The sequence below is a fragment of the Chinchilla lanigera genome, unplaced genomic scaffold (genome assembly GCF_000276665.1).
Source record: "Chinchilla lanigera isolate Chin_1 unplaced genomic scaffold, ChiLan1.0 scaffold00106, whole genome shotgun sequence".
Taxonomy (NCBI): domain Eukaryota; kingdom Metazoa; phylum Chordata; class Mammalia; order Rodentia; family Chinchillidae; genus Chinchilla; species Chinchilla lanigera.
In genome coordinates this window covers 3,506,702-3,529,144 of record NW_004955507.1, presented here as the reverse complement: position 1 = coordinate 3,529,144, position 22,443 = coordinate 3,506,702, and the positions used below count along the sequence as shown (strand labels likewise).

At 46.3% G+C, this 22,443-nt stretch overlaps 1 protein-coding gene and 1 pseudogene across 1 annotated transcript in view; one reads left to right on the top strand and one right to left on the bottom strand.

The window, feature by feature from the left end:
- Rrp12 (ribosomal RNA processing 12 homolog) overlaps positions 1–8,174 on the top strand; it is a 33,403-nt gene extending 25,229 nt beyond the window's left edge. Inside the window, exons 30-34 of the mRNA XM_005407598.2 lie at positions 1,549–1,598; positions 4,518–4,584; positions 5,921–5,988; positions 6,264–6,346; positions 7,729–8,174. Coding sequence (XP_005407655.1) covers positions 1,549–1,598; positions 4,518–4,584; positions 5,921–5,988; positions 6,264–6,346; positions 7,729–7,831 — 371 coding nt within the window. The 3' untranslated portion in view covers positions 7,832–8,174. The remainder of the gene's footprint in view (positions 1–1,548; positions 1,599–4,517; positions 4,585–5,920; positions 5,989–6,263; positions 6,347–7,728) is intronic.
- Positions 8,175–15,927: 7,753 nt separating this feature from the next.
- Positions 15,928–16,569, bottom strand: LOC102023620 (annotated as a pseudogene).
- Between the last annotated feature and the right edge of the window lie 5,874 nt (positions 16,570–22,443).

The following is a 22,443-nucleotide window of genomic DNA, read 5'->3' as shown; positions in this document are numbered from 1 at the left end:
TTTTTGTTTTTTTAAGAAGTTATTTGTTTATCTGTTTATTTTGTGGTGCTAGGAATTGAACCCCACGCCTTGAGCCTGCTAAGCAAGTGCTCTATGACTGAACTGCAGCCCAGCCCCATAAGTGCTGTCTGTATGGTCTTTTGTTTCTTGGGTTTTGGTTTTGTTTTTTTTTTTTTTTTTTTTTGGTACTGGGAATCAAATTTAGGACCTTGTGCTTGCAAGGCAGGTACTGTACCACTGAGCTATATCCTCAGCCCTTTATGGTCTTTTGGTCATTACTTGACTTTGCCTGAATGTCTTTCCTCTACCTTGTTGTTACACACTTTATACCCGACACAGTGCCTGGCACATGGAAGTTTTCAAATAGGAGAGTGAAAATTTCTTCTGACAAAGTAGAAGAGAGCTGACTCCCTCGGGCTTTTCTTCTTTTCTTAGACAGGGTCTCGCTGTGTAGTTCAACTCATGGCAATCCTTCTGCCTCAGCCACCAGAGTGCTGAGATTACAGGTGTGCATCACACATCTGGCTTTTTTTTTTTCTTTTTTTTTTTTTCTTTTTGAGACAGGGTCTCACTCTGCAGTTCAGGCTGGCCTTCAGCTCACTTTGTAGCCCAGGCTGGTCTCAAACTTGCAACGATCCTCCTACCTCAGCCTCCTGAGTGCTGGGATTACAGGCGTGCGCCACCACACCCAGCTACACATCTGGCTCTTTTCTTCATTTGCTTTACTTACTTTTTGTCTTTTTGAGACAGAATTTCTTTATAGAGTTTAGCCTGGCCTTGAACTCACTTTGTAGCCCAGGCTAGCCTCAAATTAGTGGCAATTCTGGCTCAGTGTCCTGAGTGCTGGAGTTACAGGTGTCTTAGTTACTTTTGTCTTGTTGCTGAGACAAAATACCCAACACTCACAATTAAGAAAGGAAAGGTTTATTTTGCTCACAGTTAGAGGTGGTTTCAGTCTATAATCAACTGGCTGCAAGGCAGGGTGACGTGGCAAATGGGCAACAGTTCAAGGCAGCAGAAGACAGCAAAAGCAGCAAGAACAAAAAAGCAGAGGTAAAGCAAACATCTTTTCCCTCCTATATTGTAAGCAGGCTACCCCCGCCAGGTGGATGTGACACTTACACCATTTCCCTGTCCTCCTCCTGCACAGGATGAGGACACCTACAAAGTGAGGACCCTGGCCCCCTGCTGAGTCACTTAGTTAAACTTCTAGACTTCTCAAGTTGACACAGTGAATCGACCGTTATACCACGCATGTTCTACCATGCGTGGCAGGCTCTTTTCTTTGAGTCTGAAAAAAAACTATATATTCACTGCAGAAGTTGGGCCATGATTTTCTTCTTAGGGGCTACTTCCCTAGAATGAGAAGTAGAAGGCAGTGTACAGTATTCATCTCCCACAGAAGGAGAGCACAGGTCTAGAGAAAGCAGTTTGGCAGTTCTCCGGGGTTGAAGTTGGTGCTGTGGTACCCTGGTGAGCCAGCAGGAGGAAAGACTGGGTTCGGGGACTCCATGGGTGCTCACAGGCCTGTCTTCCTTTTGATTCCAGGTGAGGATGAAGACATGGCTGACCTGATGGAAGATGTGAGCATCAGAAGTGTGAGTAGTTCCTGCTGGTGGAGGGCTGAGGGCCACAGACATCAGCCTGGGCCCCCACATTCCCATTCCCTCACAGACACTGCACCTGCCGTGCTTCTGAAGAGCTCAGCGGGTTTCTGTGTGTGCATGTAGCAGGGAGTTGAGGGTGTGTGTGTGTCAGGGACAGGGTGGCTCACAACTCCTGGGTTTAGGGAGGGGGCTTGAGTGCCTCTGAAATACCCCATGTGTCCTTCAGTGTTGGCGGGTTGAAGAAAACAAGCCCTTGTATCTCCCCCAAGGGCATGTGCTGTGCAGGCTGCAAGGGTAGCAGCTGGCCTGTGTGTTGTATTCTAGGATCAAGGACTCCCACATGGATGGGGACCCCCATGGAGGAGCACACACTGCCAGGCATTGTGCTCCTTACCTGGTCCTCACCTGAGATAGGAACTCTATCATCCATTTTGAGAGGGGTGGGCAGAAGTAAGTCGCTTGCCTGAGGTCTTGGGGCTCATTAAGGAAGGAAAGGTTTATTTTGCCCTAATGGCAACCAGGGACCAGAACCCTGGTTTTCCAGTCTCCCGAGCCCAGGAATTTCATCCCCTTGATGCCTTTCTCCCTTGACCTGGCCCTGTGGCCTCCCAGGATGGCATGCAGCTATCAGCTATGGCCTGTTGTCTAAGCCCAGGGTGTTTCTAGGGCATTCCTAGGGATTTTCTTCCTCCTGTCCTTCTAGACTCTGCCCAGGCCCCCAGCCTTCCTTGGCGTCACTGTTAGGCAAGAGGTACCATAACTTGTGGTGAAGAGGCATGTGTGGGGTCACATCATGGCCATGACCTAACCTTTCAGAGCCTCAGTACCTGGCTTGTAAGTGGTTATAAGTAGACCATCTTGCAGAATTTTTGGGATAGTGTAATGAGATTGGACATGTAAGGTGCATCAACATGGAGCTTGACATGTAAACTTCAGTTTCCTCACCTTGAGGAACTGCCTTATCGTTAGTGTGGTAACAATATAGAATGTTGTTTGGACAACTGGGCCAAGAGAGTCATGGGGTCAGAGGATCTTAGAGGCCCCCAGGCAGGGAGCCTATGATGCACTGCCATGGGAGTGTTTCCTCTGCTCGCAAACCTGGCAGCCCACCCTGCCTCCCTGCAGCCCATTTTAGTGAGGTGCAGCTCCACTTGCTGGGAGCTCCTCTGCCTGCTCCAAGATCTGCCCCTCTGTAGGTCTGCTGCCGTCAGCCACAGTCTGGTCTTGCTTTCCTGGCAGTAGCAGCAGTCAGTGAATGAGTGTGTTCCCCAGCCCAAACTGTTTAAAGTGCTTGGCTTTTAGGGCTGCTGGGTAAATAAATTGTGGCTGTTCTTTTGTCAGGGAGGGTCAGAGGGAAGCTTACTCAGGACTGAGCCCAGGGCCTTCACACTGTGCTACATTCCCAGTCCTTGTTTAATGTTTTATTTCAAGACAGAGTCTTGATAAGTTGTCAGATTTGAACTTGGAATCCTCCTGCCTAAGTGCTGGCACTAGAGGCCTGCATCACCATGTCTGGATGGCTATTCTTTTTCTTTTTCTTTTTAAGACAAGGTCTTGCTATGCAGTTCAGACTGGCCATGAGCTCACTTGATAGCCCAGGCTGGTCTCAAACTTGCAACAATCCTCCTGCCTCAAGCTCCTGAGTGCTGGGCTTACGGGCATGCACTACTACGCCCGGGGTTGGCTATTCTTTATTATACATATTCTGTGGAAATCTTTCCCCAAACAGAGCCTTTCCTTTAGCATAGCCTCATCCATGGCTTTGTGATCCCTTGGCAGCTTTGTGATCCCTGTTCTTCCTGACTGGGGAGAACTGACCATGGCCCTCTGAGAGTGGCATCCAGCTCACAGGAGCCCAGGCCTGGACTGAGAGGGTCCAGGATGACTGCAGTCCAGCCAGCAGGTGGAAAGTCAGCACCTGCACCACTGTCCCTAGAGGATCTTGTGTGGAGCTACTGAGACATCTGCCCGCAGTTGTAGGAGCCTCAGTGCACAGCCAGTAGGCTGGGCCTCCAGATCCTGGTCTCTAGAAGTTGCTACAGCCAATGGAACTTGTGTCCTTGCTTCCAGACATACCTGCGTGCCGCAGCTCATTCCCTCCACTTAGGGTCGTCCCTCAACATGACACTTCTGGTCCTGAAGACCACACCATAGAACCAGCCCTGTGAGCTGCCTGATTGCTCTTTGCACAGCATGCCTCTGCCAGGCATGATTGGTAGAGCTGCCGCTGAAATCTCCCAGTGGTGGGGCTGCTGCCGGGCCTTTTCCTTCCTGTACAGCATTAAAGTGCCATGCATGCAGCAGGTGCTCCTCACTTGCTGTGGTGTGCAGTCAGCTGGGTCCACATGTCTGTTGGCTTATAACTTCTGCAGACTCCTAACTGCTACAACCCTAGCGATGTTGCGGGACTTCAGTGACTTGAGTTGGGCAGTGATCTCTTATCAGTATGACGGCCCCAGGAACACTGGGAGTGGATCCTGTCCTCTGTCCCCAGGGCCTGGCACTGAGTAAGGGTTTAGGGGGCTGGTGACTAATGGGAAGATTGGAGCGGCATTTGTGTGAGTGGAGAGTAGGTAAAGTCTGAGAGGATAGGATCTCATTTTCCCTGTTATTAAGGCTGGGGCTGTACCCCATAGCAGGGTGCCAGATGGGCATTTGTAGCCCTGGGGTGGAGAAACAGGCCTTGTGGTCAGGATGTGAGCTAAAGCCTCATTTCCCCTGGCTAGCTCTGTGACCTGGGGATAGTTACCTATCTGCTCTGGGTCTTCGTTTTCTTACCTGTAAGTGGGGATCAAGGACAGAGGACCTTTCGCGCTCAGTGCAGGTTGTTGCTGTCATTGCATCATTACTAAGCATGCTCATGTCTCCTGTTCACTTACTACCTGCTTATCAGCTGCCTTTTCTCTATAGAAGAAGAAGCGTAGGCAGCAGAAAGAGGCTGAGGAGGAAGAGCTGGAAGTACCCCCTCAGTACCAAGGTGAGGCTTCCATTCTGCTTTCTTAGGGTTCACTAATCCTGTCACCTGCATCAGGCAGAGTTGGAGGGCGGGGCAGCAGGGTCCTCAGGCTGCACAGCCTAGTTGCACTCAGTTGGCACCAACATAGTTTGGCTGATCAAACACCCAAGACCAGGCTGGGGCCAAGGGATATGGGGGTAAGGAAGAGTCTGAGGGTTAAGGTTTCTTTACATAGGACTCCCAGCTCTTCCAGGGAGCCCCTGAGTCTTCCCACCCACCCAGACCTTCTGTGAGGCCTGTGCCTGTCCCTTCCTGAGAATTATTTGTTTCCCTTACCCATCTAGTAGCTCCAGCTGTGAGTCAGCCAGGAACAGCCCCCTAGCCTGTATTGTTGATGCTTCATAAATAATAGGATCAGTAGGATTTATATTGAGCTGGGCCAGATGGTTCCTTTCATGGATGTCTCTGCCCCTAGCTGGTGGCTGTTCAGCTTCCTCCCAAGGTGTGCCCCGTGGCCCTGTTGCTAAGATCATGCAGCAGAACGCTTGCTGTGCTTCTGCAAGTCCTAAGCCCCTGTGGTACCCGAACCCCACTGGGGAACCTTGTTCTTCCAGCCTCACAGTCTGGGGGCCCTGCTCACCTGTTCTGCTCCAAGATGATGTGTTGGGCGGAGGCAGCAGGAGACATGGATGCAGGACAACTTGATCACCTACTGTTAAGCTATGTGACCTCAGTCTGGTGAAGCTGCCTCTCTGAGCTTGCAATTCGTATTGGTCTCTCAGTAAGTCCTCCTGAGTCAGGATTGTAGGATTCCATTCATGAGTGTTGAATTCCAGACTGGAGGTAACAGCTTGCCTTGGGCAGGGATACTGATCCCTCTAGGCTACAGTTTTTACTTCTGCAAAATGGGATAAACAGACTTTGTATTTCACTGTGCTGTGTGAATAAGATGAGGGCAGGAAGACCTAAAGTGCCTTACTTTACAGATGAGATTAAGATTCTCCAGGAAATAGTAAGTGGCAAAGCTGAGAGTTGAACTTGGTCTATCTGAATGTAAAACCCATGTTCCTTCTCCTAGAATAAACAAAGCAGGTAGAACTTTGCAGACTGTGCGTCATTTTGTGTTGGTGGAGAATGTGTTCTCACAGGTCACTGGTCGGCTTCTGAGTCAGTCTGTCGAGTCACTGGACAGTCCCTCCTTATAGGTGGACTTTGTCTGTGCTTGGTAGAGGACAGAGCCAAGTTCCTGGTTTTTGTTCATGTGCTCCCCAGCAGCCCTGTGAGGGAAGGTGCCCTTGCCTTCCAGGAATGGGCTGCCCTGGCTTCGCTGACACATGATCCTCTGTTCTCCCAACAGCTGGAGGCTCCGGCATCCATCGTCCAGTGGCCAACAAGGCCATACCTGGGGCCGAATACAAGGCCAAGGTAAGAGCTGTGGGTGGGGGCCTGGGCTCTCCTGGTCCTCTACAGTTACCAGGGAGTTAGGAGCTATACCTGTCACCATCCTTGAGAGGCATCTTGGTGGAACCAGCAATCCAGGAAGAGGAGGGGACATACCCTGGTCTCATTGGCATCTGAGGTTGGGGACCTTGGCAAATGATCTCCAGGGGCCATTGCTCCCATCCTAGTCAGAGAATGAAGGGGAAGAGGGCAGAGGGAACCCCACATTCCTCACTGATTGTGTTTCTTTGGATGAACAGAAAGCAAAGGGTGATATGAAAAAGAAGGGTCGGCTTGATCCCTATGCCTACATCCCTCTCAACAGAACCAAGCTTAACCGCAGGTATGGTGGTGTGTCGGGTGGGATAGGAAGTGCAGTTGCCTGGGTCACTTGCAGTTTTTCTTTTTATTTGCTGTGGTACTAGGGACTGAACCCAGGACCTAGGTCTTTGCATGTGCTGGGTAAGCACTCCTGCTGAGCCACAGTCCCAGCTTCCCTAGTTCTTTCCTTTCCCTTTTCCTTCCTTTTCTGTCCTGTCCTGTCAGACGGGGCCTCAGTGAGTGTCCAGCTGGCCTTGAATGTAAAATTCTCCTACTTCCGCCTCCCACCACCACTGAGCAGCTGGAATTATAGGCTTATGCCAGTGTGCCCAGATTTTTTTAAAGTTTAATTTAGTTTTTTGAGACAGAGTCTCATTGTGTAGTCCAGGCTGGTCTTGAACTCACTATATGGCCCAGGCTGGCTCAAACTTGCAGCGATCTTCCTGCCTCAGGCTGCCAAGTGCTGGGATTACAGGTGTGCACCACCACACCCTGCTGCACCTTTTTTTTTTCTTTCTGTACCAGGAATTGAACTCAGGACCTTGTGCTTGTTGGGCAGGTGCTTATGCCACTGAACTAAATCCCCGACCCCTCATCTATTATTTTTTAACATGCACGTACATGTAGTTGGTACGTGCCTCAGTATTGTTTGGCATTATTATTATTAATTTATTTTTGTTTTGCAATACTAGGGATTGAACCCAGGCCCTTGGCACTCAGCTATATCCCCAGCCCTTTTTTATTATGAGGCAAGGTCTTGGCAAGTCAATAAGTTGCCCAAGATGGGTTTGAACTTTCAGCCTTTCTGCCTCAATGTCATGCAGACATATTCTGATATATCTATCTATCTGTCTTTTTTTTTGGTTCTATACACTCATGATTTTTATTAGCTTTGTGTAATTTGATTTTCTAAGCACCTTATTGGTGAGAAATTAGACTTTGTTTCCATGTTGACTATTACATAGGGTTCTTAGGCATAGTGAGGGCTACCTGCAGTGCTGTGTAGGAGTGGTTTGCAAATGATTGTCACTAGGGAAATAATGTTCTAAACTTCAGTTACATAAAGGCTTCTGTGGTGTTGCAGTTACCCTTAGAAGGAAGAATGGGTGGCTAGAGTGTGCTTTGTTTGACCTCTGCATGTGCATTAGAACTTGCTTCCTCTAATGCATGAGAGTGGCAGGGAAGGCGGTCTTGCATGGGTGGAGGTTGTGTTGGAGTGGAGGAGCCAAGGCAGGACCTGTGCAGTGTGGAAGCTGGAGCTGCATGTGGTCTGCTCCTTCACATGCTACCACTAGGTTGTCCAGTTTTCCCTGTCCCTGCTGATATGAGCCATCATTTGACATTATCAAGAGGGGAATACCTGTTCTCAGTGAGATGTGACCCTTCTGGTTCTTATCCCTGCAGGAAGAAGGTGAAACTTCAGGGACAGTTCAAAGGTCTGGTGAAAGCTACCCAACGGGGGTCCCAGGTGGGACACAAACTCCGCAGAAAGGATCGCCGCTCTTGAAGCCCAGGGTCTCTGGGCTACTCTGTGGTCTAAGCTGAGGCTAGTGCCAAGTACTCCACATGGGCAGAGCCTGGACTCAGTGACTTGTTGGAACTGGAACTTGCCTCTCAGAGAGATGCCCAGGATTTTAGAAGCTCCAAGGGGGACATCCTTCTAAAGACATCCCTGGGGATGAGACTGTGGCCTTACTGCCTCCGAGTAGGCCCCGTAAGGTGAATGTGCTTTCTGCCCAGTGGCCATGAGCAGCTGACCATGGCTGTGTGCCACTCTCAACCGGGCTGTGGTCTGGTGTGTGAGATTTGCTGTGATGAGGTGTACAATAAATGTGTATCACCGTGCATTAGCCCTAGAAATACTGTGTTTTATAACCTGGCCTCTCCAGGTAGAAGAACAGAGATTGTTAGCCAGGGTGACTTGACTCCTTCCTGTGTGACTCTCAGCATCCAGTCTAGGGTGTAGCACACTTTGCCCGAAGGTCAGGCCTTACACCTTGCTCATGAGGTTAGGAGGGTGCCCTGGCTTCACCTTGCAATCCCATTTGGAAGGGGACTTTCAGGAGTTAGGACGGAAGCTGAATGCTCCAACACTGATCCCTATAGCTGTGGTTGGGCATTAGGGACTTGGAATAGGAAGAGGAGGCAGCTGACTCAGAGCTGTTAAAGCTACAGGTTGAGCACAAGGCTCTCCTGGTGTCTTTGTCCATTGATAATGTATATTGAGCTCTCCACATGCTGTGCACACGCTGATTTATCCATTTATCCATGTCTCTGTTACTACCCGTTCTCTTTTCCAGATCCAGTGGGGTACAGCGTGATTCCTCTTGGTCCAGCCTGGTTAGTCTGGTGCATATTTGCTGTACCCCTGAGATCCCTTGTCCTATCAGCCCAGGGTCCCTCTTTTGTGTACTTTTCCAGCGGACAGCCAGAAGTAAAGAGCCCCAGGACTATCCCCACACCCCAGTATGAGGAGTGTACTTTGTCCCCTGACACTTGATCAGCCTCATTCTCCTCTTGTGAAATGAGACCACATACACCAAGAGTTTCCACCCTGGTTTTGTGCCCTGGTAATGCTCCCAGGAGGCCCTGTCCCTCAATACTATTCCACTCATTCTCCAAGAGGACCCAAGTACTGAATTCACTGCTGCCAAAATTAGGGCATTTCCTCCTGATGCTGTTTGGCTAAGAATCTGAGGAGTCATACTTCACCCAGAGGTGGCACTATCTGTATGGCCAGTTTGCAGATAAATGCAATGGGAGAATAAGCAAGAAAGGTGGTCAGAAGAGGTGGCTTTTAAGGATTTGCAAAGGTAATCTAACCATGACCTGATCATTACACCGTAGAGAGGAGATGTGTTAGTTTAAGTCAGTCCTAGTGTTTTCCTATCTCCTTTCTCAGGCAGTATAACCACATACACAGCAGGAAGCCTCATATAAAGTAGGGAGGAATTTGAGCCAGTTGCCCAGGATTTATGTCTATAAAGAAATTTGAAGCCAGCCTATTTGTTAAGTGTGTTCCCATGAAGCTTTATTTTCTTTCTTTTTTGTTTTGTTTTGGTATTGGTTTTTTGAGATAGGGTCTTGGTATGTAGTTCAGGCTAGCCTTGAACTCAAGGGCAGCCCTCCTGCCTCAGCCTCCCAGGTGCTGTAATTACAGTTGTGTGCCACCATCCTCCACTTGTTTTCTTTCAAAGGAAGGATGAGCAGATGACCTAGAAAGGTTGGTATTGGTGATCTGCCCATATTCTTTGGGAAGTAGACTTTAAACAGATTTTCTTGACACAGAGACAAGAACTAATTCTATGCTCCAGAAACTTCAGGTGCTTAAAACATGTTGTGATAGTCAGTGCTGCTTTTGTATCAATCAGCAGAGCGGGTGAAGGAGAATCTTAAAGGGAGTTCATCTACACAGGATTCATTGAGTTTCAGGACAAAGAGAAAAGTTGAGAAATTCCACCAAGACCCAGGTTTATTACTTGAATTTCATTACACTTTTGGTAATAGCAGAATTCAAGACTTTCCAGACTTTCTCTGCTGGGTCTGTCCTCTGCTCATTCATTCTCAGAAATGGAAGACAGTCACATCCCTGTTGCCACCAAAAGAGCAGTTCTGCTGGCCGAGGTGGTCAGGTGCTGGAATTGGCAGAGACAGTATGATGGGTTGCTACTGTGATACTTAGGAGCATGGGTAAGTCAGGTTAAGCCTGTCCTCTCCTTCCCTGTGTACCTTCTCCTGAGTGTGACAGTGGCCCTCTAGCTAGGTCTAGAGCCTCTTACAACCTCATCAGCTCCAGAAAGGTGTTCTGTTCTTCTCCTTCCTTATTTCTTTTTTGTTTTCAGGGCAGTACTAGGGTTTGAACCCAATGCACTCATATTGAGCTACATCCCCATCTTTTTTTTTTTTTTGATACTGGATCTCACTAAGTCACTAACTTGCCCAGACTGGACTCAGACTTGTGATCCTCCTGCCTCAGCCTTTCAGAGTGTTGGGATTACAGGCATGAACCACTGTGACTAGACAGTTTTTTCTGTATGCAAAACATTGGAAAAAGTTACTTAAGATGTTCCAGTAGCCTCTGTTTTCAGTCCTCAGGGTCCTTTCCTCAATTTGTTGGGGCTTTCTGTTTTTGTTTTTTAGGTTATGTTTCTTCAAAAGGTAATCTAAAAAATTAAAATATATCCTGTATTTCACTTAAAAATAATAACGATTCACAGAATTTGGAAAACACAGAAAAATAAAAGCAGGAGCTAGAACCCCACCAAATTTTCAACCATAGGATATTCCCACTTTTTTCCTACATAGAACTTATTTTTTTAAATGTAAAAATACAGCTTTAAAAAGCAAGCTTATATTCTAAATTTGCACTTGACTGTAAGAAAGGTTTTACCATACCTATATAAATACTTCATAAATACAGTTTCAGTGGCCCAATTTAAAACATCTGCCCAGTGGATGCAACTCTATTTATAAGAACCTTTGAGTCCATAAGTATGTTGCTTCTTGCTTACGCAGGAATTTAAAACCATCACTAGATACTAGGCCGTGTGCAAAGCAATATTTAGAAAATGACATGATGAATACTCCTTGTTCTATTTTTGATATACATTATTATGAACAGATGATGACTGTACTCCAGAAAATAACCCTGATTTGGGACAATGTAAGCTGCTTTGCCATTTCCTGAAATTATGCTTCGTGTAGCTACTGCCATTAGAAACACAGAGCTGTTAGAGGACTGATGAGTCATCCAAGGCCAGGGCTGCAGTGACAGGTTTCTGCTTCCACTCCAAGTCCCACGGGCAAGTCATGGGAATGCACAGAACAAGCCTTTGAAGCTGTGATCAGTCTTCCACAAGTATAAAGAGTGTGGGTGGAAGGTGGGGGGCTACTAATAGTTATTCCAGAGGTGGAGTCTGGAGACAGCTCTGTAGAAGTAAAGTCAAGAGTGGTTGGATTCAGAGAAGACAGCCTAGCCTTACGAGATCTAATCAAAATTGTACTTTAAGCCGAGTGGTAGTGAAGCCTGTAACCCCAGCACCTCAGGAGGCTGAGGCAGAAGGATTGCTGTGAGTTTGAGGCTAGCCTGGGCTACACAGTGAGTTCAAGGTCAGCCTAAATTACATAGTGAGACCCCCATCTCAAAAAAAAACAAAAGGCCGGGTGTGGAGGCGCACGCCTGTAATCCCAGCACGGGAGGCTGAGGCAGGAGGATTGTTGTGAGTTCGAGACCAGCCTGGGCTACAAAGTGAACTGAAGGCCAGTGTGAACTGCATAACAAGACCTTGTCTCAAAAAGCCAAAAAAAAAACCAACCATAAAAAAATTGTATTATTAAGTTCTATTGAGAAATACCACTGCCTGAGAGATTCATGATAACTGCAGGGGACATACTCTGCCTTGTATCTGAAGTCAAGATGGATAGCATAAAGCAGGGCAGAGGGAATCTGGGGAGTGATAACTTAGTAACATGACTGAAGGGGGACAACTTTATCTCCATGGGGGGATTTGCCTGCAGGAGGGTGTGGAGCCATGCTTCTCTGTGGTGTTAGTGCTACAAAGCAGGGACAGAGCCTTCTATGCCTCCTAGGCTCCTTACTTTCCTGCTTCTGAGAAGTTTTGCTGAGATTTAATCTGGATCTTGCTTCCTTCACATGCAGCATACTTGGATGGAATTTCCAAGCCCTGCTGTTTTGCTCTCAAGGGACAGACAAGGCATCCCCTGGGGGTCTTTGTACAAATAAAAAAACTAATCCTGCCCAGCATGTGTGGATTTGAAGCCTCTAACTTCCAGAGGGCAGCCTGATTTCCAGGCTCTCGGGATGTCACCCAGAAGAGCTGGATGAACTGATCACTGAACATTTAAAATCAGAATTTCAGAGAGGATCTATGCATGGCTAGCAGGCATCTGGATTTGTGAACAGTGCCAGGAATAGGCTGTGCAGTCCTCAGCGAGTTCTGCAAACTCTTGAAATAACTTGCTGCTGGGGCCAGGTGCAGCTGGCCTGTAATCCCAACAGTTGGGAGGCTGAGGTAGGAGGATCACAAATTCAAGGATAGACTAAGTTGCATAGCAAGGTCAAGGCCACAAAACAAAAACTTGAGTTTAGCCAGCTGTGGTGGCTCATTCTCTTCCTAGCACTGTGGGAGGCTGAGACAGGAGGATTCCAAGTTTGAACTGGTGCAGCCTGGGCAATTTAGCAATTTGCTGAGACACTGTCTCAAGATTTAAAAAAAAAAAAAAAAAAGCCCTAGGGATATAGCTCAGTGGAAAGGCCCTGGATTAAATCCCCAGTACTGCAAAACAACACCCCTTTTGCTTTTAACCACAAGTGTTGCTACAATACAACATAGATCTTGGATTTGAGTCCACAGAGCCTGCGTGACATATATAGTAGATTTCCCAAAACGAACCCTCAGTTGCAAATAGGCTCATAAAAATTACGAAGCACATTACCCCAGCAGATTTTATACAGTCATATATGCTGATTGGATCACTGTCAGATAATTATTATCTAAAAATGCTTTTTTAATCATTTCAGCAGCAAATTCACCTTCTTACAAGGAGATGTGATGCGTCTCCAAAGCAACTACTCATACATGAGTAGCAAAGCTGACATCTGATATTCTGAAGAAAATGCTTCCCACCCACGAAGACTATCACATGGGTCACATGTGTTCCTTTCTCCCGACTTCACTTGGGGGCCTGGCATCTGCTACATGCCTAGTCACACCAGATCCACAGCACCAGGTCCAAGTCTCCTGTGCAGGTACAGTGGCAAATATAATCCAAGCTTGGATAGTTTTCGGTTTACAGAGCCATTTGTACCCCCATCTCTGGATCCTTGCAACAGTCATGTTCTGGTTATCCCTGTGATTCCCACTTTGTACCTGAGAACCCAAAGGCAGAGAGGATGCAAGGTTTGGGCAAAGCCATGCAGCAGGTAGCATAAGGTGGTGGCCTGGCCTTGGGGTTTCATGGCCAACTTGCCAAAAGGGATCGTGAGTAGGTCTGATTGAATTTCCAAATGCCCTGTGAGGTTAGGGAACTAGTGTCTTCTTCCTGCGCAGTGCCTTGCAGGCTCTGCTCCCAAAGCTCTGCATCTCGGATGAAAGCCAATCAATGAACAGGTCTCTGTACTAGGTGAAAGGAGGGTAGAGTACTGCCAGGGTTGACTTTATTGACATGCAGGGGAGGCAGAGCTGGGCTGGGCTGGGTGTTTTTCCTTTTCAGAAAGAGTGAAGTATGGGGCTGGGGATTTAGCTCAGCGGCATAGCGCCTGCCTGGCAAGTGCAAGGTCGTGAGTTCGATTCCTGGTACCGAAAAAAAAAAAAAAAAAAAAAACAGAAAGAGTGAAGGAAGGTGTATAAATCCAAGATGATGGCACATACCTGTAATCCCAGCACTCAGGAGGCTGAGGCAGGAGGATCATTGCGAGTTTGAGACCAGCCTGGGCTACAAAGTGAGATCAAGACCAGTTTGAACTGTATCGTGAGACCCTGTCTCAGAAAAAAAAAAAAAAAAAAAAACACCAAGTTTGACTTAGTGATTTATCTAGACGCTGTCTTAAAGAAGGGGCTGCAGAATGTATCTCAGTATGAAGGCCCTGGGTTCAATCCCCAGTGCCATCAAAATAAAAAACAGAAACAAAAGGGTAGGGTTGCCCTGCAAATCTTTCCTTTCCATCATTTTCTTCTTCCACATTCCTTATTTTCTCTCCCTTTCCTTCTCTCATACACATATAATTTTATTGTGGATTTATTCTGAGCAAAGGACTTGCAGAAAAACATCTTAAGGGGCACTGGAGATGCAGCAGTGAGCACTGCAGACAGGATCCTGGCCTTCACAAAAGATTCTGAGGAGACAGAGCAAGCAGCAATAAAACATGAAAGGAACAGTGAGGCTGATGCTGCGAAGGGACTTGATCTGGATGAAGGGGCTGTGGAAGGAGAGTTGCTTGGCTAAGATCGGAAAGACAAATGGACTTTAGGGACAAAATCACCAAGAGCACACATTTTCCAGATAGCAGACCGGCTGAAACATGGGCGTGGGTTGGACCTGTCTCAAAGCCCTGTTTGCACACCGGGTGAGTTCACTGTGTCCTCAGACTATCGGTGTGAGTCATCAGGAGTGGAGAGTTCCCTCACTTTTCAGTCATGCTGCTACAAGCAAAGGGGAGAAAGAATATTCCGCACTAAAGAGTAACGAAGGACTGGGTATCTGTAGCTCAGTGGTAGGGTGCTTGCCTAGTGTGCATGAGGCCCTAGGTTCAATGCCCTGCACCATCAAAAACAAAAGCATGTACCTAAAGACCTGGAGCTGACCCAGCACAAGGAAGGCTGGGGCAAGAAGGTCGCCATGAGTTTGAGGCCAGCCTAGGCTGCGTACTGAGTTCAAGGCCAACCAGAACTATATAGTGAGATTCTATCTCAGGAAAGAAAAAAGATTCCTGGCTGAGAGCAAGGCATGGTGGTACGTGCCTATAATGCCAACACTCAGGAGGCTGAGGTTCTCCATCAGTTCAAGGCCACCCTGTACTACATAGCAAGACTATCTCAAAAAAAATTTTTTTTCCCCTGGATGTTGTGTAGATGATGCTTAGGATGGAGCAAGAGGACAAAGAAAGGAATAGACCTGCTAGGAAGCTGCTATTATAATCCAGACATGAGACCAGGTGAAGATGCTGGTGGCAGAGGTGATGAGAAGTGGCTATGAGTGGTGTGTGAATGGGAGGCCAGCACCATGAGTAGAGGAATCTTCACCTTCACCTTCTGTAGGGAAGGCCGTCCTTACCTACTGGGTCACCAGTTCTGGGCCCTGTGCATCCGTTCAGTCAGTGACACATTTGTATTGTTGCTTCCTGCATCTCAGGCAATGGACGTGAACAGAACCTTGATCCTTCACCGGGGAATCAAAATCCATTCCATAGCAAATCCATAAAGGTGGCGAGCATTACAGAGTCATAAATAGGATAGGGATAGCAAATGCTGAACAGGGATGATTCCACTTGAAATTGGGTGACTGGAGAAGGCAAAGGCCTGAAAGAGGTGAGGAACAGAGCTTTTAAATAACTCTAGATAGAGGAAGCAACCAGTATAAAGGCCCTGAGGACGGCCTGTGTTTGGAATGCTCAAGCAGCTGGAACTGAGAGAAGGGGAAGGAAAATGATAAGGTGTGAACAGAGGCCAGATGGTGGTCGCCTGTAGGCTGCCCTAAGGACTTGACCTTCCTCCCAGTGGAAAGAGGAGAAAGGAAGATGCTGCAAGGTTGAACAAAGGGTTCATCATCAGACTTGGGTTTTTGAAGAATCACTGCCATTGTTATACAGAAAATAGGCCATACATAGTTGGTCACAGCGCAGAAATAATAAATGGAAATTCCGGAAGTGGGGGAAAAAAAAAATAGGCCATAGATGAGTCAGGGTAGAAACAAGAAAACTGATAAAAGATAATAGTGCAGTTATTCAAACAAAAGATTGTGTTGGCTCAGGCCAGAGACTTCATAGTGGGGTGCTTGGAAGCTGTTGGATTCTTTTCTCCTTTGTTTTAGAGACAAGGTCTCGTTATATAGTACAGGCTGGCCTTGAACTCATGGCGACAGATTCTTTTTTTTTTTCTTTTATGGTGAAAAAAGTGTGTGTTCAGAATTAACCAGCTAGACTCAGCTTAGATGATCCCAGTTTTGTTAGCCACATCCAAAGCATCATAACTGGGAGCCAGTTGAACATGTGCCTTCTTCTCTCCATCAGGCCTGATAAGGGTGTAGACCTTGGTCACATCAATGCCATAGAGCTTCTCCATAGCTTGTTTGAGCTGGTGTATGTTGGCCTTGACATCCACAATAATCCAAGTGTGTTGTCGTTCCCTGTCTTCTTCATGCTGATTCCCTGGGCAGGGGAACTTGAGGATGGCAGAGTGGTCAAGCTTGTTTCTTCTGGGGACTCTTCCAAGGGTATCTGGGCTGCTTCAGGAGCTGTGGTGTCTTGGGACAGTGGGAGGTGGATGACAGGTGGCTATTCTTTTTTGTGGCTATGGATGCCTTTCAGCATGGCCTTCTTGGCCTTCAAACCTTCTGCTTTGGCTTCAGCTTTGGGAAAGGCAGGAGTTTCCTTCTTCACCTTGGGTGCCATCTTGGTAAAAAGGGACCATTATATCCTTAAAGGTGGATCGTTTGTGGGCTGTAAGAGGAAGAGGAAGATCAAAATGACACCAAGCCTGAGCAGGTAGACTCATGAAGAGAACCCCAGACAGGGGAGACAGCAGTGGAGCATTTGTGGGCAGGAGTCTGAGGAGTTAAGAGTTAGGCAGGTTGCCTTGGAGATGTTTGTTGGTGACCAAGTAGAGAGGGAGCTGCTGGACACACTAGAACTTGGGATAGCTCCAGGGCATAGCTCCAGGCTTCTGTGCGCGCGCGCGCGTGTGTGTGTGTGTGTGTGTGTGTGTGTGTGTGTGTGTGTAGCAAATAGTCTGGGGTAATAACAGGTGGGTGACATAGACAGAGCACAACTTGGGACACTCCAAAAGTAAACACCCAGGCATGGTGGCACATGGCTGTAATCCCAGTACTCTGGGAGGCTAAGGTGGGAAGATTGAAAGTTTCATTCCTAGTTGGGGAAGGTAATGAGAACCTGTCTCTAAAAAATAAAAATAAAAAGGGCTGAGGATACAGTTCAGTGTAAGGGCCATAGGTTCAATCCCTAATGTTGCCCCCCTGCACACACAATCTTTAAAAGCCAGACATGGAAGCTGGGCTGGAATTTTGTAGTCCTGCTCCAGCCTTCCAGGGTGCTGGGATTATAAGCATGTACTACTACCCCTAGGAAGAATTTTTACTACGTCCTATGTGTGTCACATCATAATCTTCTACTCCCTTTATCAATCCATACTTTCAGCAGAAAATTTCTAGAAAATAAGAACACTGATAGGTCACCTTTAGAATTAGGATTTTATTGCTTTGACATTTACACAAAACCATCCCAGCTGCTCAACCTTTTTATATTAATTTTAGTAGTAATCATGTTACATATCATATTACAGTAAGTAGGATATAGAAGTCTATCATTTTTAGTTCCCACCATATGTCACCTTTTGCTTTGTACTGTTTTGTGAAGTAGTTGAGGTAACATTGTAGTTGCATTTCAGTTTATTTTTTACATCCAAGAAATTCATGAACCCTCTTACATGGTGCTTATTGTAATGTCCCCATAGATCTTGGTAAACAGTTTCACAAGCTTTAGGGGATGACTGTATATCGTCAAACTGGGATGAATTGTAGGAATATGATTGATTCAAAATATCTTGCAAAATTTTATACATGATAGGTGTTCAAGTTACCTTCTGAATAATATTGGATATTAATAAACAGTTACCAGATTTTTTTTAAAAAGCCAGGCATGGTGGTACATACCTGTAATCCCAGCACTCTGGAAGGCTGAGACAGAAGGATTACAAATTTGAGCCCAGCCTGGGAAATTTAGCAAGACCTTGTGTCAAAATAAAAATTAAAAATTATGTATGTATGTATTTGGGGAAGTGTTTTGGGTGTGTTTTTTGAGACAGGGTCCCACTATTTAGCCAGCCTGGCCTCAAACTCACAGCAGTCCTCCTGCCTCAGCCTCCAGAGTGCTGTATAACAGATGTGCACCACTACACCTGGCAAAAAAAAAATTTTTTTTTAAAGGACTGGGTTGTAGCCCAGTGTGAAAGCTCTTGGTTCAATACCAGTAGCAAAAAAACTTTTAAGGAGGTAAAGGAGGAACAGTTGGTGAAGTAAAAAAGAAAAGGAAAACAAAGACAGGAACATGTGGTATCTTGGAAGCTTAAGTGATGGTAACATTTCAAGGAACAGGGTTATCAAGTGCTTGGCACAGGCTGACAGATCAAGATGAGGTTTATTGGATTTAGTGAAGGTCATTGATAGAGTTCTGTGAATTTAGCAATCAAGTCCAAACTTCTATCTGAAGTTCAATTAAAAGGAAGTAGGATTAAACTTTAAAAAAGAAAAACAAAACCAGGCATGGTGGCTGACTCCTATAACCCTAGTACTCGGGAGGCTGAGGCAGGAGGATTGTTGTGAATTCAAGGCCGGCCTGAGCTACATAGTGAGTTCAAGGCCAGCCTGAATTACATAGCGAGACCCTGTCTCCAACAAAAGTAGCTGCGGCATTTATACTCCTACCAGCATTGTATAAGGGTTCCCATTTCTTCTTATCCTTGCCTGTCTTAGTTACTTTCTGTGTTGCTGAGACAAAATCCTGACACTCAAAGTTAAAGGAGGGAAGGTTTATTTGGCTCACAGTTTGTGGAAGTTTCATTTCATAGCTGGCTGACTCAAAGGCAGGGTGGCATGTGGCAGAAGGGCATCACAGAGGAGAAACAGTTCATGGTGGGCAGAAGGCAGCAAGCAGTAAAGTAGCGAAGGAGCAGCAAGAAGCAGCAAGTGAAACATTCTCTTTGTCCCTTTATATTCTGTCCAGGTTACCCACCCTTACAGCCAGTAGCACTCATACCCAGGGTGGACCTTCCCACTGTCCATACCCAGAACTGTGCTAAACCAATCACTGGAATAATTTAGTAATCATACACCCTTGATCCCAGCACCACACATTCTAGATCCAGCCACCTCTGAAAAGCCCTACCTGTGGGGCTTTGAGGGGACATTTAGATACCAGTCATAACAATGTCTTTTTTTCCTTTTCTTCAGTATAAGGAATTGAGCCCAGGGCCTCCAGCTGAACTTTATCCAGAGACCTTAGTTGTTTTTTATTTTTCCTTTTTAAAAATTAAAAAAAATTATTGGTCCATGTTTGTAGTACATAGGTACATAATGATTACATTTATCATGAAGAATTAGTACGCTTTATTTTTTATTTTGAGACAGGGACTCGCTCAGGCACTAAATTGCCTAGGCTGGGCTTGAATTTGGTTTCTCCTGCCTCAGCCTCCCATACTGCTGAGATTACAGGTGTGCACCACCATGCCCTGCTTTGCCTGTCTTTTAATAGCCTTCTAGTGGGTATGTAGTGGGATCAAGATATGGTTTAATTGACCTTTCCCTAATGACTAATGACACTGAGCACTTTTCTGTGTACTTACTAATGATTTGTATATTTTTTTTTCTTTGTGGTTTGGGAATTGAACCCTGTGCCTTGTATGTGCTAGGTAAAAGTGCTCTACCACAGTGTTCAGCACTATATATCTTCTCTAATGAAATGTCTATTCAAATCTTTTGACCAGGCATGGTGGCGCACGCCTGTAATCCCAGCACTTGGGAGGCTGAGGCAGGAGTTGCAAGTTTGAGACCAGCCTGGGGTACAAAGTGAGCTCAAGGCCAGCCTAAACTGCATAGCAAGACCCTGTCTCAAAAAAAAAAAAAACAAATCTTTTGCTCAATTTAAAACTAATTAATTTTATGATCTTTTCCTTTCATTTGTTTGTTTGTTGGTAGTACTGGGAATTGAACCCAGAGCTTTGTACTGAACTACATCCCCAGCCCCTTTAAAATTTTTTTCATTCTGCTGGGCATGGTGGCACATTCCTGTAATCCCAGCACTTGGAAGGCTGAGGCAGGAAGATTGCTGTGAGTTCGAGGCCAGCCGGGGCTATGCAGTGAGTCTAAGGCCAGTGTGAACTTCATGGGAAGACCCTATCTCAAAAAAGTTTTTATTTTTATTCTGATGGCTGGGCATGGTGACCACCTATAATGCCAGCAGTCAGGAAGTTGAGGTATGAGGATTGTTGTGAGTTTGAGGCCAGCCTGGACTATATAGTAAAACCCTGTCTTAAAAATCTTTTTTTTATTCTGAGATGAGATTTCTCAAAAAAAGAAAAAAAAAAAAAAAAGATCTCTCTAAATCACCAAATTTGCCCAGGCTGGGCTTAAACTTTTGATCCTCCTGCCTCAGCCTCCCAGAGTTCCAGCCCTTTTCAATTTTTTATTTTGAACAGGATCTGTCAAAGTTATTAAGTTACCCAGGCTGGCCTTGAATTTACCATCTCCTGCCTCAACCTCCAGATAGCTGAGATGCAGGCATCCACCACTAGGCCTGGCCTATTTTATTGTCTTACAGGTTTTTGTTTTTGTTTTTGTTTTGAGACAGGGTCTCACTATGTAGCCCAGGCCTCTTTAAACTCACTGTGTAGCTTGGGCTGGCCTCTAATTCATGGAGATTCTCCTGCCTCAGGCTCCCAAAGGCAGGGATGATAGGCATGTGCCACCATGTCCAGCTCTTGGTATCATTTTTAATAATGGCTTTATTGAGATACAAGTCACATACCCTAAAGCTCATTCTTTTAAAGTACATTTCGCTGAATCCTAATATATTCACCGAATTGTGCAGTGACCACCACTATAACCCACTAGAACATTTCTACCACCCTGAAAGAGCCCCACCATTAAGCAGTCATTCCCATCTTCTCTTTCCCCTCCAGCTCCTGGCAATCACTGATCTACTTTATGTTTCTATGGATGTTCTCATCGTGGGCTTTTCATATAAAAATGGAATCATATATGTGGTATTGGGTGTCTGGTTTCTTCCACAAAGCACAATATTTCACATTTGATAAGAGCATGATCAGTAATTCATTCTTTTTTGTGGCTGAATAATAATAATTGGTTATGTGGAATACTATTGTTTACCCATTCATCTGTGGGTGATCTTTGGGCTGTTTCCCCTTTGTGGCTGTGTGAATGATGCTATACAAATGCCTGCTTAAGCCCTCGCTTCCAGCTCTCCGAGGCAGATACCCAGAAGTAGAATCCTTGCACTGGATGGGAGTTCTGTTTCACTTTGGGGGGACCAGCCACTTCTATAGTGCAGAACTCCCAGTACTTAAAGACACTTGGCCCCAAATTTCTACCCTACATTTCTGTGGGCTGTTTACTTTTGAGAGGATTTTTCCTTCATGCAGAAACCACTGAGCAGCCATGTTTTAAAGATTTTATTTGTCATTGCACATGATGGTTCACGCTGGTAATCCTAGCACTCAAGAGTCAGGGCAGGAGGGAGTGAGTTTGGGCCAGCCTGGGTTACATAAGTGAGACCCTGTCTTACAAAGGTTTTATTTGCAGTGAACATTCATCCTTCAAAAAAGAGAAAACCCCATTAAGGATGGAGGCCTAAGGCAGTGCTGAAGACTGCAGGCCGAAGAGCTGATCAGAGGTACTCACCACTCCCTCACTCCTTCAGACTCTTACCACTCCCTGTGCTGCTGGGCCCTCAGGCTTCAAATAACACAAATTAGGCTGGGCCTGGTGGCCCACACCTGTAATCCCAGCACTCGGGAGGCTGAGGCAGGAGAACCACCATGAGTTTGAGGCCAGCCAGGGCTACATACTGAGTTCAAGTTCAGCCTAGACACATAGTGAGGCCCTGTCTCAATAAAACAAGAAATAAAACAAACCAAAACAAGCCACAAATTATTATCCTATAATTTTGGTGATCAGAAACCTGAAGTGGGTGTCATTGCATTTAATCAAGGTGTAGGCAGGGATGTGTTTTTTCTAAAGGCTTTCGGGGAGGACCTGTTTCTTCACCTTTTCCAGCTTTCGGAGACTGCCTCATCCCAGGGTCAGAGCTCCTTCCATGTTTAAAGGCAGCAGTTGTACCACTGCAACCTCTGCTTCTGTCATTTTTCTCAAATGTAGACCCTTCTGCCTCTCTTTGATAAGGACCCTTATGATCACTTGGGCCCACCAGGATCAGCTCCCTGAAAAGATCCTCTCCTTGAACACCCCCAAAAAGGCCCTACCAGCTGGGCATGGTGGCGCATGCCTGTAATCCCAGCACTCGGGAAACTGAAGCAGGAGGATCGTTGTGAGTTCGAGACCAGCCTGGGCTACAAAGTGAGCTCAAGGCCAGTTTGAACTGCATAGCGAGACCCTGTCTCAAAAAGATTGAAAATAAAAGACAAAAAAAACCCCAAAAGACCCTACAATCATGTAAAGTTATACACTCACAGGTTGCAGGGCTTAGACCATGTTTATTGCTGTGGCCCAGGAATCTGGCACAGTGCCTATGACAGTGCAGGTGTGCTTCAGTGAGTTGAGTGACAGAATAGGTGGGGTGACAGCCCTCCCACAGGACATGGTGACCCTGCCAGCGTAGGGCCTGGTGTGGCG